At 46.7% G+C, this 17,813-nt stretch overlaps 1 protein-coding gene across 1 annotated transcript; it reads left to right on the top strand.

Annotated features, from left to right (window-relative positions):
• Positions 1-3,237: 3,237 nt before the first annotated feature.
• On the top strand, positions 3,238-16,541 carry LOC130126324 (tumor necrosis factor alpha-induced protein 2-like). Its single transcript, XM_056295786.1, has 12 exons — positions 3,238-3,300; positions 4,089-4,277; positions 5,514-6,153; positions 6,945-7,056; positions 7,534-7,656; positions 8,695-8,789; positions 9,342-9,434; positions 10,722-10,848; positions 11,401-11,523; positions 12,273-12,428; positions 14,192-14,313; positions 15,341-16,541. Exons 2-12 carry the CDS (start codon positions 4,094-4,096, stop codon positions 15,486-15,488), a joined length of 1,923 nt encoding a protein of 640 aa, XP_056151761.1. The 5' UTR covers positions 3,238-3,300; positions 4,089-4,093; the 3' UTR covers positions 15,489-16,541.
• Positions 16,542-17,813: the final 1,272 nt, after the last annotated feature.

Here is a 17,813-nt window from a genome sequence, read left to right as displayed (position 1 = left end):
CAAAAAAGAAACAAGTGCATATGTGTGTGTGGCTTAAATGTGCTATATGCGAGATTCCGAATATTAATATAGCAGCAAACAGCTATTTGCTATGTAAAGAGATTGTAGAGTGAAGGCGTCCTGAGCGGAGGATGACGTCACACCCCCTCTGTGTGCTGTAATCCGAGTTTCTCTGTTGTTTGTTTTGGGAAGCCGGCCTGGCCGCGTGTGCCGGTGTCAGTGCGTGTGAGGTAGCTCACAGTGGCCATAATAGGACCTTCTCAGTCCTCTGACTAAAAGGCATCAGTTGTCAGGCCAAAAGGCATCAAGTCTCAGGTACGCCTGACAGCAAGAAGGTCCTGGGTTCCAGCCCCGGGGTAGTCCAACCTTAGGGGTTGTTCCGGGTCGTCCTCTGTGTGGAGTTTGCATGTTCCCCCCGTGTCTGTGTGGGTTTCCTCCAGGTGCTCCGGTTTCCTCTCACAGTCCAAAGACATGTATAGGTCAGGTACTAAATTGTCCCTAGGTGTGAATGTTTCGGCCCTGTGATGGTCTGGCGGCATGTCCAGGGTGTCTCCCCGCCTGCCGCCCAGTGACTGCTGGGATAGGCTCCAGCATCCCCGCGACCCTGAGAGCAGGATAAGCTGATTGGATAATGGATGGATGGATGGTAATGGATGGAGATGTATATCAGCTGCTGATGAGTGCGTGACGCACGAAACAAGCTTGTTCTGCTAGCCCCCCCCCCCCACATCATCTTAATATCCCACTCCTCATTTGTTGAGCACTTTTATCAACACCATTGATGGTTTCCGGAAGAAAAAAACGTTCTATCTATCTATCTATCTATCTATCTATCTATCTATCTATCTATCTATCTATCTATCTATCTATCTATCTATCTATCTATCTATCTATCTATCTATCTATCTATCTATCTATCTATCTATCTATCTATCTATCTATATTTTATTTGTTATTTGTTTGGTGTCATGCCTTCATTACGTCACTGTATGTCGCAGCAGCTCCGTGGTACTGAAAGCACAGCAGAGGTACCGCTCGCAGCTAACCCACGGAGCTAATTAGTGTAAACCTAATTCTCCATTTCTATCAGCAGTACACGTCAGATCTACCCTCCCTTTTCCTCCGCAGTTGTATCCGGCCGATTACCCCAGTTTTCCGAGCCGTCCCGGTCGCTGCTCCGCCCCCTCTGCCGATCCGAGGAGGGCTGCAGACTACCACATGCCTCCTCCGATACATGTGGGGTCTCCAGCCGCTTCTTTTCACCTGACAGTGAGGAGTTTCGCCAGGGGGACGTAGCGCCTGGGAGGATCACACTGTTCTCCCAAGCCCCCCCCCCACCGCCCCGAACAAGCGCCCCGACCGACCAGAGGAGGCGCTAGTGCAGCGACCAGGACACACCCACATCCGGCTTCTCACCTGCAGACACGGCCAATTATGTGTTTGTAGGGACGCCCGAGCAAGGAAGCCGGAGGTACCACGGGGATTCAAACCGGCATCCACGTGCTGGTAGGCAACAGAATAGACCGCTAAACTACCCGGACGCCCACCTCAGATATGTTTAGACCTCTACGCTACCCGGACTCCCACCCCAGATATGTTAAGACCTCTACGCTACCCGGACGCCCACCTCAGATATGTTTAGACCTCTACGCTACCCGGACTCCCACCCCAGATATGTTAAGACCTCTACGCTACCCGGACGCCCACCTCAGATATGTTTAGACCTCTACGCTACCCGGACGCCCACCCCAGATATGTTTAGACCTCTACGCTACCCGGACGCCCACCTCAGATATGTTCAGACCTGTACGCTGCCCGGACGCCCACCCCAGATATGTTTAGACCGCTACGCTACCCAGACGCCCACCCCAGATATGTTTAGACCGCTACGCTACCCGGACGCCCACCCCAGATATGTTTAGACCGCTACGCTACCCGGACGCCCACCCCAGATATTTTAAGCAAGACTCATTTGTTGGCACATGTGCGCAAGAGAAGCTCAGGTCTCATGTAGTATAAGGCAGATTCATTCTGTGGCAAACTGACCGGACAATGTTGGCGCTGTTGCGTATGGGGGGGGGGGGTTGGAGGGTTTTACATATAGATAATTTGGGTAGTTTGGAAGAGAGGCATCTTTAGGCGTGTTAATGTTGTAGTTTGGTGTTCACTGGTTCCGGTGCAGTTGAGAAGGCACGGTTAGTTTGTGGCGGGACGGCTGGAGTCCTTTTGTGTTTATCTGAAACATTCTTTATCCGTTTTAATGAGACATGGAAACGTGTAGGCGTCTTCTGTGTGGGGTTGCTTTCGCGCACCACTTCCAGTAAACGGAAGGAGGTACCAACACGCGTAGTAACAATTCTTAAAATTCACTGAGCTCCTCCGCACACAGATGGTAGCATTTCCCCTGTCAGGCGCTTCAGGGCACTATAGGCTTTCCCCCCCAAATGTCCTTTCTGTGGTTAACCTCATGGGCTTTCCTCGGTGAACACACATTCAGTGGGTGCCTGGATGTCTCAATGTGTTTCTGACAAGACAGAACAAAGCTGAGAAGCAGGGGAGTACATACCAGGTCCACCAACCCGTTTTTAGTAGTCCCACTACTCAGCGAGGGGAAATCTGCTGGTTTAAGCACGTGGATTAGGCCTTTTACTTTCTGGACCTCGCCTCTTCCGCTCAAAAGCCTGTTCTTGCAAGACTCCTTGCATGCGTTACGGAGCCGGCTCTAGACTGCAGATAGACAGGTTGTAGATAAGCTGTCCATCTGAGATAAACAGGTAGATAAGCTGAGATAAACAGGTAGATAACCCGTCTATCCGACATAAACAGGTTATCTACAGTCATACCTCAAGAACTAGACAACAACAACAACAACAACAACAAATAAGTAAATGAGCAGCAAATGACAAACAATAACATAATAAGACAAGTAAATAGACGGTAGAAAAAAGACTAGAGTAAGGAAATAAGGAAATAAAGCGATCCTCCGTCGTTCTCACGGAAACGTAATACTGATGGGCCTAATTAACCGGGGAAATGTGGCTTCTTGAGTAAGACATTGTAGTTAAACGGAATTTTCCCCCGACATAGAAGCTGTATCTATCATATCCCTTCATGAAAAAAGGGGGGTGGGGGTGGGATTGGATTTGGATTGGTCTTCGTTTCGTGAGGAAATCCCACCTCTGCGGAGGAGGGACCGACGTGCCCTCCTTCAGTCAGCAGGCTTTCGTCCACACTTTACTTTAAATACCAACTCTGCAGCTCCGCTGTGGTAAAGCAAGAGGCTGCCAGTGTGGAAGCAGGGTGAGTACTGGACCCATCCTGGTCCTGGGTGATCCATCCATCCATCCATCCATCCATCAATCAATCAAGCTGCATTTTATATAGCGCTTTTCTAGCTGCAACAGCCACTCAGAGCGCTTTACAATTCACACACACACACACACACGCGCGCGCGCGCGCGCACACACACACCCGCACACACACTGATGGCATGTCAACTATGTGTGCGAGGTAACAACTGCTCAAGTAGTAAAGGTACAATCTAAGGAATAATTACAAAATATGGCCTGCCTTTATTGGGCCATATTGTTATGTTGTATTTTTTATACTTATCTGTTGCGTTAACTTTTTATTGTCTACCCTGCCTTATTTGGATTTTATGCTGTCTGATGCAGTGCTGCTTGTTTTTAACTGTGTTCTGTGAGGTGTCCTCGACTGCTCTTAAAGGCACCCACAAACAAAATGTATTATTGTTATTGTTATTATTGTTATTATATTCACACATATTGTAGGGATTATGTATATATATATATTTACTTGAATCACTACGTGTGTGTATATATACATATACATACATATACATATATACATATATATATATATATTCATTTTTTTCCAGTTAGCTAGTGACGTTTCGTGAAATTGTCCACATATGCATCTCCTCTGCTCGTTTAGAAACAAATCTGAAATGAAAACGACACAGTTTTCGCCCACTAAATGAAGGATATTAGGGGCGCCTCGCGCTACAAACCCCACACGTGACTTGTGGAGCAGCCCCCTCCAACCGTGCCCCGCTTTTTGCCCCACAGGACAGATGCGGACCCGGAGCGGCTCCTCGAGGACGACCGACACGTTGGGCTCTACGGCGGAGTCCGATGGAAAGCCAAACGGGGGTAGGCGGTTTAATCTAAAACTCCCGAAGTTGAGGGGAAACGCCAAAGGAAACACCAGCGCCCCTGATGTCCCCCATGCCTCTGCAGGCTTTGACCCCGTCGGTGGTAAGTGTGCGCAAAGTCCATGTCAGCCCACAAGAGAGGCAGTCTGAGGTGATTCGAGATCTTTCAAACCGCTCTGCTCATGGTCTCCCGCTGCAGCGGAGCCTCCATCCTACCAGCTCTGGCTCGTTCTCTCATCCTGCCATCGCGAGCTCTAATGGTCTTACTTAATTAACGAGTTCAGTCGACGTCGATGAATAAACGGGTGATTCATCAGCCGCTGGTTTATTGGGCGGCTGAAAACACGGCCCTGTGACCGCTGTCTGGGTTGCACAATGTCAGTTCACGGCGGCGGCCCAGACAGTCCCGGTCCAGACAGTCCCGGTCCAGACAGTCCCGACACACTTGGAGCTGAGAGTGGACGGCGGACCGCGGCAACTTCAACGTTTACGTTTCACGCAAGGCACAGTGGTTCTCAATCAGGTCCTCAGGCGCCACCCATACCGCAGATTCCGTGAAGGAATGGAAAAATAGCAACATGCAGACTGTGTGATAGTTTTGTTTTTGATTTTTGGGTTTTTTTAAAAAAAAACTTTTTTAGTTTATCAACACGGTTTTACAAACAAAGTAGAGCAACAAAAGCACAAGGGGCCTAATGGTTGCAATCCGTCTGCTTTCGGTGTTGATCATCTAAAAACAGTGGGGGGCGGGGCGGGGGGGGACAAAACATGAAAAATTGTCACTACGGGGGGATCTATATTCTTAGGGGGTGCAGAAAACAACAGGTCACCATAGGCTATATAGCTAATCTATCGGGGATGCAACATTTCACACGTCCTCCGTTCTCTCTCTCTCTTCAATTCATTAATGCTTTATTGGCATGAATATATTCATTACAATGTTGCCAAAGCAGGTGACAGTGAAATAGGTTACTAGATTATAATAAATAAATAAATAAATGGAAAAAATAATGGGTAGAACGGGTAGAAATATATTTGAACAGTAATACTTTTTAATGATTTTTGACTGTGGTGTGTTCTTATTGTCTTTTTGATTGATTATTTTAATTGATTGTTTTTATTAATTCTGTATCATATATTATTGTTGATAAAGTTCCTGATATGTAATTGGAGCAGTAGTTGACTGTTTTGGTCACTCACTGACCCTTAGGCTATGGCATTCTGACACATATTGTGCCGCAAGGTGTGCCCTTTGGCCTAAAATAAGACATAAATATGATCAACATAAAATAAAATAAGACTCTCCTAAAATCCCCTCCTCTCTCTCTCGCTCCCTCAGCGGAGATCACGTTTGAAGAGAACATGGCGCGTGGGCGCCTGTCTGAAGCAAGCCGGCAGCTGATCGTCACGGAGGAGCGGCTCTGCGGGGAGGGAAGCCAGACGGATGCGTTTAAATCCTGGGACGACGAGAGAAACCGGCTCGCTAAAGACCGCGAAGCCCTCGCCTGCCAGATAGAGCGGGCTTTGAAAGCCTCCCTCGACTCGGGCAGCGAAAAGGTGGAGCTGCTGAGGTCCGCCGTAGACGCCATGTGTCAGGAGGAGGCGGCGGACGGGCGATGGGCGAACAGGAGCCGGCAGCCTCCGGCCTGGAGGCCCAGCCGCTGGAGGGAGCGCCACAACGTAGTCCTCCGCGACCTGGTGGAAGAGCGGATGGAGAGTGTAGCGCCTCCCAAACCCCGGGCGGATCAGTCTTGCATGCAGCAAGACTTGTGCGAGTTGGGCAAAAGGGTGAAGGAGGATCTGCGGAGGGTGGTGCAGGAGGTGAAGGGTTGCTATCCACCGGAGTTTGATATCTGCAAGCTTTACGCCGTCTTCTACCACCAGGCCTTCGGCGCCAGGCTGAAGACGATCGCAGACTTTATGCTGGACGATAAAGACTCCACGTGTCTTCTGCGTTGGGCGACGGTCCACTATCGAAAGTGAGCCATGTGGTTTTTTTGTGTGTGTGCTCTAAATATAACGCAGAATTTGCACAATTACACTATTATTTTGTTTTAATGGTTTTTTTGTGCTACCTGATCGAAAGGTACTACCATAGCATCATCTGGGGGCAGGCTAGTCGTCTCCGATAGCGCTACATTGAAGCTGCAATATAGCGTTTGCCGCTAGGCGGCAGTAGGCATGTCAAACGGCTCTGTGCATAACTGTGGTCCACTGACTTCCGGTTTCTACTGCAGCGGTCACACCAGTTTCCTGTTTGTCGGCGCGCGCTATTGACAACGGCATATTTTTCGCGATGCCTGCAAGAATTACCATGGATAAATGTCAACGACATGCGCAGCACTGTCGACAAACTTTCACCTGCACCTGCCAGCAAACGGGTGGAAGGTTTCAAGTTGTACATATCAAGTTACGTCCACAATTCCTCACAATTGTGGACGTAACTTGATATGTACAACTTTTCACTTTTCAACTTTTTTTTGCCGGTAGGTGCAGGAGTTTGTCCACAAGTCTGCAGCCCTCCCCCGGATCGGCAGAGGGGGTGGAGCAGCGACCGGGACGGCTCGGAAGAGTGGGGTAATTGGCCGGGTACAATTGGGGAGAAAAGGGGGGGGGGTGTTATTAATTGCAAAATTGTCATTGATAATGAAATTACTTCCTTTGTTGTTGTTTTGTGCCACACAGTTGTGCAGAGTAAGAACAAAGTGATGCTTGTTTGAGGTTCACTGTGTCCGTGAAAAGTAACAAGGACTCCTGCTTTCTCATTCAGCATACTGGAAAGCGGGGAACTGGTCAATGACATCAGCTCTGAAGAGCTGGGAGATCTGTTACCTGAGGAAATGCTTGAAGTCTTGGAGGAACAGTATCTAACCAAAACACAGGTAAGGCATGGCTAGATACACAAGATCACACACTTCTACACTGCATCAATACTTTTGATGATCGGTTTGCTTAAGCCATTGGATATGACTGAGAAACACTCGATGTAATTTTCAGTGCTTTGGCTTTAATAGGTCTCATCAACCATAGTTGTGGTATCAATTTCCAGGCGGGGGAGCTGAAATCGAGTCGTTTAAACCCATTACGTAAACGACACACTCCCTTTTCTCAAACGCTACCATCAAGATGCTCTTGAGAACGACAATAAGACCCCAAGACATATATGTGCACATTGCTCCCACGGAGCTGCTTAGCGGCAAACACCAAACAGACTGCAAAGTACTAACGTTATTGGTTAAGTTGGAACAGGCATACATGCTTCAGTGTAATTATGCCCTGAAGTTAAAAAAAACAAAACAAACAAACTGCTGCATATGGAAGACACCGTGGCATTACTAAGTGCGTTGTCATGTGTTTAGGTGGCTTTGCAGACTTGCATTACCAAGGTCCTGGAGGAGGAAGAAAAAGTATGGCAGACTGGAAAGGAGCCTGAGAAGCAGGATGGCATTTTCATCAGTCCCTTGGCCATCGATGTCATTCAGGTAGAGATTTATGACTTTATAATATTGTGAGGTTAAAAACCTCGAGGGGTCCTAGGGTGTCCAGGTGGCATAGCAGTCTATTCTGTTGCTTACCAACATGGGGATCGCCGGCTCGAATCCCCGTGTTACCTCCGGCTTTGTCAGGTGTCCCTCTAGACACAATTGGCCGTGTCTGTGGGTGGGAAGCAGGATGTGGGTATGTGTCCTGGTTGCTGCACTAGCGCCTCCTCTGGTCGGTCAGGGCGCCTGTTCAGAGGAGAGGGGGAACTGGGGGTAATAGCGTGATCCCCTCCACGCGCTACGTCCCCCTGGCGAAACTCCTCACTGTCAGGTGAAAAGAAGCGGCTGGCGACTCCACATGTATCGGAGGAGGCATGTGGTAGTCTGCAGCCCTCCGCGGATCGGCAGAGGGAGCGGAACAACGACTGGGACCGCTCGGAAGAGTGGGGTAATTGGCCAAGTACAATTGGGGAGAACAAGGAGGGGGGGGATCCACAAAAAAAAAAGGTGGTGGTCCTGTCTTGGTCTTGTGGAGCCTCTAAACCTGGGAGTAGTAGTGGTGGGCTGTTACACCGGTAGAAACAGAAGCATCGAACGTGTGTACAGCTTTCAGAATTGCATGCAATTTTTGCTTCAGCTATGCAGAATTTCCGTGTTGTTTCTACCACATTTGAGAAAAACAATAGCGTATAAATGCGTCAGTCGTTGAAGTGGTGATGCTATCATGTACTACTGGGAAACCAACTGAATAATCCCCCAAGATCCACTGCTAGGTGATACAGGCCTATCTCAGATGAGCGTTGTTCACAATTTACGCTTGTTCACCTGTAAAGTCTGACTTGCTGTCAACGTGCCAGTCAACGGCGTGGTCCGAAAAACAGATGGTTCAGTGTCAGGGATTCATTTCTCTCAGTACCACCTGTGTTAAAATGTACGTGACCTCACTGTAGTAGAAATTATTCAAGCGCTCACAAACTGTTAACCATGAGAATGCTGGGTTCATAACCAGTTACTACTGAACGTGTATCTCTGTTTTAGTTCATCAATGGCGCTGTGCAGGCAGCTGAAATTGTTTTGAGAGGCAAGTGCAAGGCCGAGCCACTGACATGTCTGCTGAAAGAGTTCCTACAAAGGTAATGTCATAGTAGAAGAATAGTAAAATGTGTATTATGAAATTGTATATAAAGTTCTATAATACTGATGCATCATTATTCCGTGGTTGTTACGGAATGATTTTTTTTTAATTACTGGGTATTATATCCGATTGGATACATTTAATACCTATGGTATATAGGAAACCTGCACAGTATACGTTTTAGTGTGTTATTACTACATGGTCGGTCACATGTGTTTTGAGATGGTATTGAAGACCAATATCTCTCGTTACTGTACCGAACCATCTTGAAAACAGTCAATACTGAATTCCTGTAATGAGAATTCATGTGTCAAATAGAATTTTTTTACATGGCAATATTTATGATTTGTTTGGTTCCTTTTTCGAAAGGCAGAAAACTTCAAAATCCCTGGTAGAATATTAGTCCCTCAATTACATCATGAAACGGGGTTTTAAAAACAGCCGTTTTTGGAAAACTGCGGTTTTTGGCGCCCCGACCTTGATATGAGAGCTGTGCATGGGTAAAATTCAGCTGTTTCCTTTCAACAAAAAAAAAAAAAACCTCTTGCAGCTTCCAGAAGTACCAGGACAATGTGCTGAAAAGAAGCTCCGCAAACAGCAAGTCGGTGGTGATGGCAAACCTCATCTGTGTGGAACAGTTCAGGTATGTTTCTCTGAACCTCAGTAAATCACTGGCACGTGACACACCTCTGTAAAAACACTCGGCCGTCTTTCGTCCACGCTCTGCTGAAAAGAGGACAGCAGACGGGGTTTTTTTTTTTTTTAGACGTGAGTGGCGTCGTCGTCTTTTTCATTGTGGGGTCTTTTGGTTTGTTTTTTTTTTTCCGCCGACCATAAATGCTTTTTTTGAACGCTGCTCCTCTCTGCAATTTGAAACAGCAGCACACATGCGTGGGAGCGTCCCGGTGCAGCCACGGCTTTCAACACTTTGAATTCAGACCCAATTATAGCCATCCATCCATCCATTATCTGAACCGCTTATCCTGCTCTCAGGGTCACGGGGATGCTGGAGCCTATCCCGGCAGTCATTGGGCGGCAGGCGGGGAGACACCCTGGACAGATTGCCAGGCCATCACAGGGCCCACACACACACCCAACTACGTATAGTGCTCTTCAAAATCTTCAGAGCTTACAAAGTAGCTTTATAAATAACACACAGGGTGTCTGGGTAGTGTAGCAGTCTATTCCATTGCCTACCAACACAGGGATCGCTGGTTCGAATCCCCGTGTTACCTCCAGCTTGGTCGGGCGTCCCTACAGACACAATTGGCTGTGTCTGCAGGTAGGAAGCCGGATGTGGGTGTGTGTCCTGGTCGCTGCACTAGCACCTCCTCTGGTCAGTCGGGGCGCCTGTTCGGGGAGGAGGGGGAATACCGTGACCCTCTCACTCAATATATCCCCCTGGTGAAACTCCTCACTGTCAGGTGAAAAGAAGCGGCTGGCGACTCCACATGTATTAGAGGAGGGATGTGGTAGTCTGCAGCCCTCCCTGGATCGGCAGAGGGGGTGGAGCAGGGACCGGGATGGCTTGGAAAAGTAGGGTGCTTGGCCCGATACAATTTGGAAGAAAAATGGGGGGGGTGTCCAAATAAATAAATAAATAAAACAGTGAAGGAGATGAAGCTTAAAATGGAGGAAAAGTAGAAGCGTAAAATAAAAGCGAGCTTGAAAAGCTTTTCAGGAGAGATTGAAAGGAGGAGAGTGAGGAGGCGAGTCTGAGCCCCCCCAGAGGGCCTGTACCAATGTCTACACCTCGCAGACTGGAGCCTCGGCTTTGAAACCGAGTCCGATCATCAGAACGATTAGGGTTGAAGTGCCTGGCTGAAGGGCACTTTGACGCGAGCTGCCGAGCGTCATAGTCTTCTGGGTTATAACAACAAAAGGAATGTATTCCAGCCGGCGAGTTAACGAAACGTCTGTTTCTTTGCAGGGAGTACATAAGTAAGAAGCCAGAGCTCTTCTCAAAAGACGTGGAGGAGAGCTGTTTGTCAGTCTTAACGGCCATGAAGAAACTTGGACATGCATATTTATTAAACCCCATACACAAGGAAATGAAGGTAACACCCTGAACTATCTGCTTTCACCAGTGAGGGGGGCGTTGCTTATCTTGAAAAGCAAAGCTAGACTTTTGACCTTAAGTGATCTAGGTTTGTTTTTTTTTTGTGTGTTTTTAGTTTTTCTGTTTATCTTGCAAAACATGCTTCTAGCATGTAAAAAAAAAAGCTGTTATCTTTCTCCTTAGCCCTGGTTCCTTTAACTCAACTTTGCACTTGTCTCTTATACGACCTTCATATGGTCACACAGAAACAGTCAGATCACTGTGGGCTTTAACGTTTGGCTCCTGAGATGAAAATCCTAGAGCTGTGTGATTTTTTAAAAAGTATTTACACACCCCCGTCTCTTTGCCTATGCTGTTTGCTCGGTTGTTGCCTCATCAAGTCAGACTGTAAGAGCCTCTTTATAAAACTCTCAATAAAACCCAACATGGGCTTTTCCTCACATACTGTGAACTAGAACGGATACTACGATTGGGCTGAAATTTGGCAAAAATGCTGCTGTGTCATACATACCTGATGCCTTTTTTCCCCCCAACTTGCTGTCACTTGCAGCCACAGTACAAATCCCTGGGAACAAAGAACTGGCTGGAGAACCGCTTGTTGTTTAAGAAGGTGCTAGACAGTGTTGAAGGACACATTCAGGATCTCCGGGGACTGACCCCTCCCTGTCACCAGGTACGTTGCAGGACAAGCAAAAAGCAGTACCATTGTTTCAGCTTAAACTCACACGGTGTCCTGTTGCTCTGGGGGCATTTTACTCCATTAAGTCTTTTGGCTGGGCTCAAAAGTAGTCAGTGTGCTAAAAATGAATGTGATCTTAAGTTTCAGTGAGCTCAATCTCATTGAAACTTAAGATTCTCTGCTAGCTTAAATTTGCGGCATGGTGGCGCAGTGGTTAGCTCTGTCGCCTATCAGCAAGAAGGTCCTGGGTTCGAACCCCGGGGTTGTCCAACCTTGGCATCATCCCAGGACGTCCTCTGTGTGGCGTTTGCATGTTCTCCCCGTGTCTGCGGTGGGTTTTCTCCAGATGCACCAGTTTCCCCCACCATCAAAAGAGACATGCATGTTAGGGTTAATACTCCTGTCTGTGCCCCTGACCGAGGCATGGCAAAACTAGCTGGAGTTGGTCCCCGGGTGCTGCACGAAGGCTGCCCACTGCTCCTAGCTACACAGCTAGGATGGGTTAAATGCAGAGCGTAATTTCCCTACGGGGCTCATTAAAGTATATCGTCACCTTATGGTGGTTTTTATAGTGAAGTTGTTTATTCATCATAGACGGATGACGGAAAGAAAGAGATAGACGTACAGAATTAGATAGATGGATAAAATGAGAGACTATAAGAACCATAGAAAAAAATAGACCACTTGGTTGATTGACAGACAAGTAGACATGTGAATCCATCAGTCATATGCCATCATTGTAGGAGCTGATGGGCCAGCTGCATTTGGATGTGACAGTGGAGTATGTCAAGAGGCTTCTGAAACGGAACGTCAAGCTGAAGAACAAGGACATACAGCGGCAGGGGTCTGAGGCCGTGTCTGAGGACGGACAAAGACTCCACGATTTGTTCGCCAGAGAGGTGCGGCAAAAGGCACTCACAAACACACATACATTTTCACCGTAGGCAAGAAGCTATCGCTCTCATCCGGCAGAAAACACCATGGGCTCCCCAATAGAACGAGCCTCGCTCCCTGGGCTAGCCAAAATCACAGGCGAGCCAAAAGGAGGAGAGTGGCATTTCACAGCAACACAATAACCAGACAAACGTGTCGCAGGGAATGTGAGGATGTTTCCTTCAGGAAATGTTTTTGGAAGAGTGTGAAGGCGGCTTTCCACCCATTCAGTCTTTGGCTGTTGCACTTGGAGCTTTGCCATTGACAAATAAAGGAGGTCCTTTGGGAGGGGACAGTAGAGTTGATATTATTATTATTATTAATAATCATATAATAATAATAATAATAGTGATAATATTGATTAGAGGAAGAAGAACAAATAAAGATGGCCAAAAGGAACAAGAAGACATTTTATTTGTATTGCACTTTAAATAACATTGTTTCAAAGTGCTTTCCATCAGATAAGACAGCGCTATCTGCCAAAAAACAAAAAAACAAAACAATACATTAGAAAATAACATAAAATAATACAATGAAACGATGCAATCAGGCACATTTAAAAAAACAGTCAGCAGTTGAAAATAAGTTTATGAGAATATATTTTCAGCTTGGAAAGGGGACAGGAAGGCGCCTGTCATATTTCCTCAGGTGGGTTTTTCCAGACTACAGAGGACCCCAAGTGACGAACAACCGGTCACCTCACACCACGTCATAGACTTCAGCGTCAACTGTTTCTCACTCACGTCAGCCAGCTCTGTTTCTTTCACTTCTCATCTATTGACGCCAGTAATTGAAGTGTTTCCTTTTCCTGTCACGAAGAACAAAAGTATGGGGCAGTTTTGATTTAGACGCTTTGACCCTTATCAATTCTCCATTGAAACCATCAATTGTGGTGCGATTCATTAAGCCCGGGTGGAAGTGAGGTGGAACCAGATCCTCCTCAGCAAAAAGTTAGTCCATCCATCCATTATCCAAACCGCTTATCCTACTCAGGGTTGCGGGGATGCTGGAGCCTATCCCAGCAGTCACTGGGCGGCAGGCAGGGAGACACCCTGGACAGGCTGCCAGAAAGTTTCAAATGAAATTAGTTTCTGGGATATTTGTTGATGTCGGCTAAAAACTTGACCCGACACACTTGGCTGCTGGAAGTGGTTCTGACATGGCTGTGCACTACAGGACTTGTAAAACCAGTGTAAATATATGTATACTATATATAACTTTGTTAAAAGAAACACTCCGTGGTAGGAAAAGTGCTCAACAAATAAGGAGCAAAATAATCAAGTGATTCAAGTAAATTCTTTATGAGACAGTACAAGCCTGTTTCCTGCCATAAGCAATCATCAGCTGTCGATTGACAGCTGACGATTGCTTTCAGTAAGTTAAATAACAACAGCAAGAAGTTTTTGTAAAGCTATTGCTTATTGAATGATGTATGAATAGTGAGGTGTGTAGTCTACCCACCATAGTAATGTCTTGCTGTGTGCATTTAAAGCTATTGTGATGCCCTATGACGCTTTTTCTGTGTGTATCAGCGTGTACTCCGACACGATCGGCAATCAGTATTTCTCTGCGTTAATTTCAGTAAAACATTCTCCTGCACATTTCTCTTCCTCAGAGATTTTGTGGGTTTGATTCATATGTGTGGACCTCCACTAGAATGCAGCATGTGACCCATTTTGAAACCCGATTGCAAGTGTAACCGACTTACACAAGTCCTTTACTCCCCCAGGGTTCGAAGGACGACTGGTTGAACTACATCCTGCCCAAGATTGCCGAGTTACTGAGACTCCAAGACCTTTCTGCCATGCAGATGGAAGTCGCAGTTATGGGGGCAGAGTATCCTGACCTGAGGTAGCCTTTCTAGTCTTTCCCAGTAAAAGTTACTTATTTTGCTTGACGTGTGTGGTGCCGGGAACGGTGGTGTCAAGAAAGAGAAACACAACTGTTGCACAACTAGTCACTACTGTGCGACCGGCATGTCTTGTACCATACTGGTCTGAAGTAGCTTATTTCTCTAGGTATGACACAAACTGGTCTAAAGTATATAGATAGAAATGTATTAGGCAGACTGATTACAAATAATCTTCCATCTGCTTCTGTCATGTGAAGTAGACTATAAATGCATTTATGTGGTTTACGTTGCACGAGGGTGATTATACACAAGCCTTTTTGATAGACGTTGTCGATCACAATGTAAGCAATGTGGGCAAAACAGTACAGCAAAATCAGCCAAGGATCCACAAGTGTTCTCAGATATTTCAGTTGGAAACATTCAGAAACATCTGGAGACCAGGCGTTCCAGTAAGATCAGAGCAAGAATGCTGTGAGAAGTCAGCCGCCCTTTGTATCCATGCCATGAGGCGCACTGGGGTCCATCTGAATATAGATATGGCTACATGGGTAGAAAGATGGCACCAACACTACCAGGGTAATGGTTTCCATCCCCTGTTCAGGTCCGCGGACATTTCAGGGTTAGATGTTTCTCCCCCAGACGCTCCACATGTAATAAACACAGGTCCTTTAAGGTGATGCTGCCACCCTTTTTTTTTTTATTCCCCCCCCATTTTCTCCCCAATTGTAACCCATCCAATTACCCCACTCTTCCGAGCCGTCCCGGTCGCTGATCCACCCCCTCTGCCGATCCAGGGAGGGCTACAGACTACCACATGCCTCCTCCGATACATGTGGAGTCAGTCGCCAGCCGCTTCTTTTCACCTGACAGTGAGGAGTTTCGCCAGAGGGACGTAGCGCGTGGGAGGATCAAGCTATTCCCCCCAGTTCCCCCTCCCCCCTGATGCTGTTATCTTAAAATACCGGTATGTTAGGATGTTAGGAGAATGGATTATAGTGATTTTTCTTTTCATCTGTCTGCCCACAGCACGAAGCATGTCTCAGCTCTGCTCAAGCTCAAGAGCAACATGAGCAAGGCTGATAGGAAAAAAGTGAAAGAAGCCCTCCTGGATGGCGTGACTGGGAACAGCCGCCCAGCTGCAAGGCCATTTTTCTCTAACGTGCTGCTGAAATGAAAGTTGTTATTAATTGTCTGCATGCAGCCTTCACCGGTGACTGATACTCTGCTGTAAATGTTAATGTTTTTTTATTCATCAAAAAGATCATTATTTTTCACCTGTCGATAGTGTATTATGTTGTAAATTTTAAACTTGAGAGTGGTTAATATACATTTTTGAAAATTGTATAAAATAGTCAATTTACGTGCATTACATTTACATTAGATGGAATACATATGCATGAATGAGAGGGAGGACAGTGGAATGGTGAGGATGCAAGGAGTAGAGATGAGTGGCGAAGGCATATGAGTTTAAATACTTGGGGTCAACTGTCCAAAGTAAAGGGGGGGGCAGAAGAGAGGGGAAGAAAAGAGGTCACGCAGGGTGGAGTGGGTGGAGAAGAGTGTCAGGAGTGATTTGTGACAGAAGGGTACCAGCAAGAGTTAAAGAGAAGGTTTACAAGATGGTTGTGAGACCAGCTATGTTATATGGTTTGGAGACAGTGGCACTGATGAAAAGACAGACGGCAGAGCTGGCAGCAGAAGATTTTCATTGGGAGTAACGAAGAAGGACAGGGTTAGGAGAGGGACCTCTCAGGTTGGACGGTTTGGAGAGGCAAGATTGAGATGGCTTGGACATGTGTGGAGAAGAGATGCTGGGTATATTGGGAGAAGGATGCTGAATATGGAGCTGCCAGGGAAGAGGAAAAGAGGAAGGCCAAAGAGGAGGTGTATGGATGTGGTGAGGGAGGACATGCAGGTGGCTGGTGTGACAGAGGGCGATGCAGAGGACAGGAAGAGATGTGAATGGATGAGCCGCTGTGGCGACCCCTTACGGGAGCAGCCGAAAGTAGGAGTAGTAGTAGTTTTATACATCAAAAAGCTCATTATTTTTCACCTGTCGATTTTGTTATGTTGTAAATTTTAAACTTGAGAATAGTGAATATATATTTTTGAAAATTGTGTCAAATATTAGTCATTTTAAGATATATGTCAATCAATCAATCGATAGCTGATGATTGCTTATGGCATGAAGCAGGCCTGTACTTTTCTATTAAAGCATTTACTTGAATCACTGGATTATTTTGCTCCTTATTTGTTGAGCACTTTTCCTACCGTGGAGTGTTTCTTTTAATAGTTCTATTGTAGCGAATTCGGGGGGCAGTCCGGGAGACCGTCGCCACAGCTGGGACACGAACCTGTGTCTCCCACTTCGCAAGCGACAACGTTAACCAGTCGACTAAAGGGTCCGACCTGTTATTCAAGGACCAACGTGTCTACTTATCCATGCACGTTACAATATATATATATATATATATATACACATATATCAGAATCAGAAACAATTTATTTCTCCTAGCCCACAGCAGTGCAACACAAAAGACAAAAAACACATCCAAAAGAAAACGACACCACCGAAAACATACAAAAACGGAGAGAACAAAGCAAAGCAAAACAAAACATACACACACACAGAGTCAACAACACAGTCCATTCAGTAAATTTGCAACACAGTCAAAAATGTCACTGTCCAGAGAACGAACGCCAGCCAGGATGACTGTCGGAGCCGCCGGTCTGCATGGGCTAGCAGTTAGCCTAGCCTGCCCCACCTCCACGTCCAGTCAGACCGCCCCTCGGTGTTTCCTCTTCGGGCGCAGCTCCAGGCGGGGGCCGTGGTCCCTGGGCCCACCGGACGCGGCAGACCAGGCTCCCTCAGCCGATCCAACGCCAGCTCTCCCGGCCATCAAATGAAATCGACGATCATAGACACAATTCTTCACACGATGACACGAACTCAGACGCAGACGCAGACATGGATAAAGACGCTGCGTAGTCGGAACTGGGGGAGGCCGCCGCAAACGTGAGTTCGCGCCGCCATTTTCTATATCTATAGATATATATCTATAGTATATATATATATGCATTTGGGACTCAAATTCACTTAACATGTTTGTCTATGAACCGTGGGTGGAGAGAGGACAGTGCTGACGACCAACAGTGTAGCCTTACTATTATAATTATTATTATATCTAATGGTTTATTCAGAGTACGTCTGGGAAATTGTGACTTCAATAACACCAACAATGCTTTAATACCATAAATACGTTTGAGTCTCGTCAGAGTGCAGGATCGGCCGAAAAAGTAGCATCTGTGGAGCAGGTAGAGATTCGGTGCCTTGCTCAAGGACGTGTCAGCAGGCTAGATGCTTAAACAACACAAAGGCTTTGAGCTCAGGAACCCTCCAGTCGAGGGACAGGCTCCCTAGACAGCCCCCCCACCCCACCCCCGCAAGGCCGAAATTTACTTTCAGCAATGCCAGGAAATTGTTGGAATTTGTGTCCAG

The sequence above is a fragment of the Lampris incognitus genome, chromosome 16, assembly GCF_029633865.1.
Source record: "Lampris incognitus isolate fLamInc1 chromosome 16, fLamInc1.hap2, whole genome shotgun sequence".
Classification (NCBI taxonomy): Eukaryota; Metazoa; Chordata; class Actinopteri; order Lampriformes; family Lampridae; genus Lampris; species Lampris incognitus.
Note: the sequence above shows the minus strand (reverse complement) of the source record. Positions and strands in the feature narration are given on the sequence as shown.

Coding starts and splice junctions, on each gene's coding strand:
- LOC130126324 (XM_056295786.1), top strand. CDS start 4,094: ATGCGGACCCGGAGCGGCTCCTCGAGGACGACCGACACGTTGGGCTCT. Junction 7,657..8,694: donor TGGCCATCGATGTCATTCAG/GTAGAGATTTAT, acceptor TCTCTGTTTTAG/TTCATCAATGGCGCTGTGCA. Junction 8,790..9,341: donor CTGAAAGAGTTCCTACAAAG/GTAATGTCATAG, acceptor AACCTCTTGCAG/CTTCCAGAAGTACCAGGACA.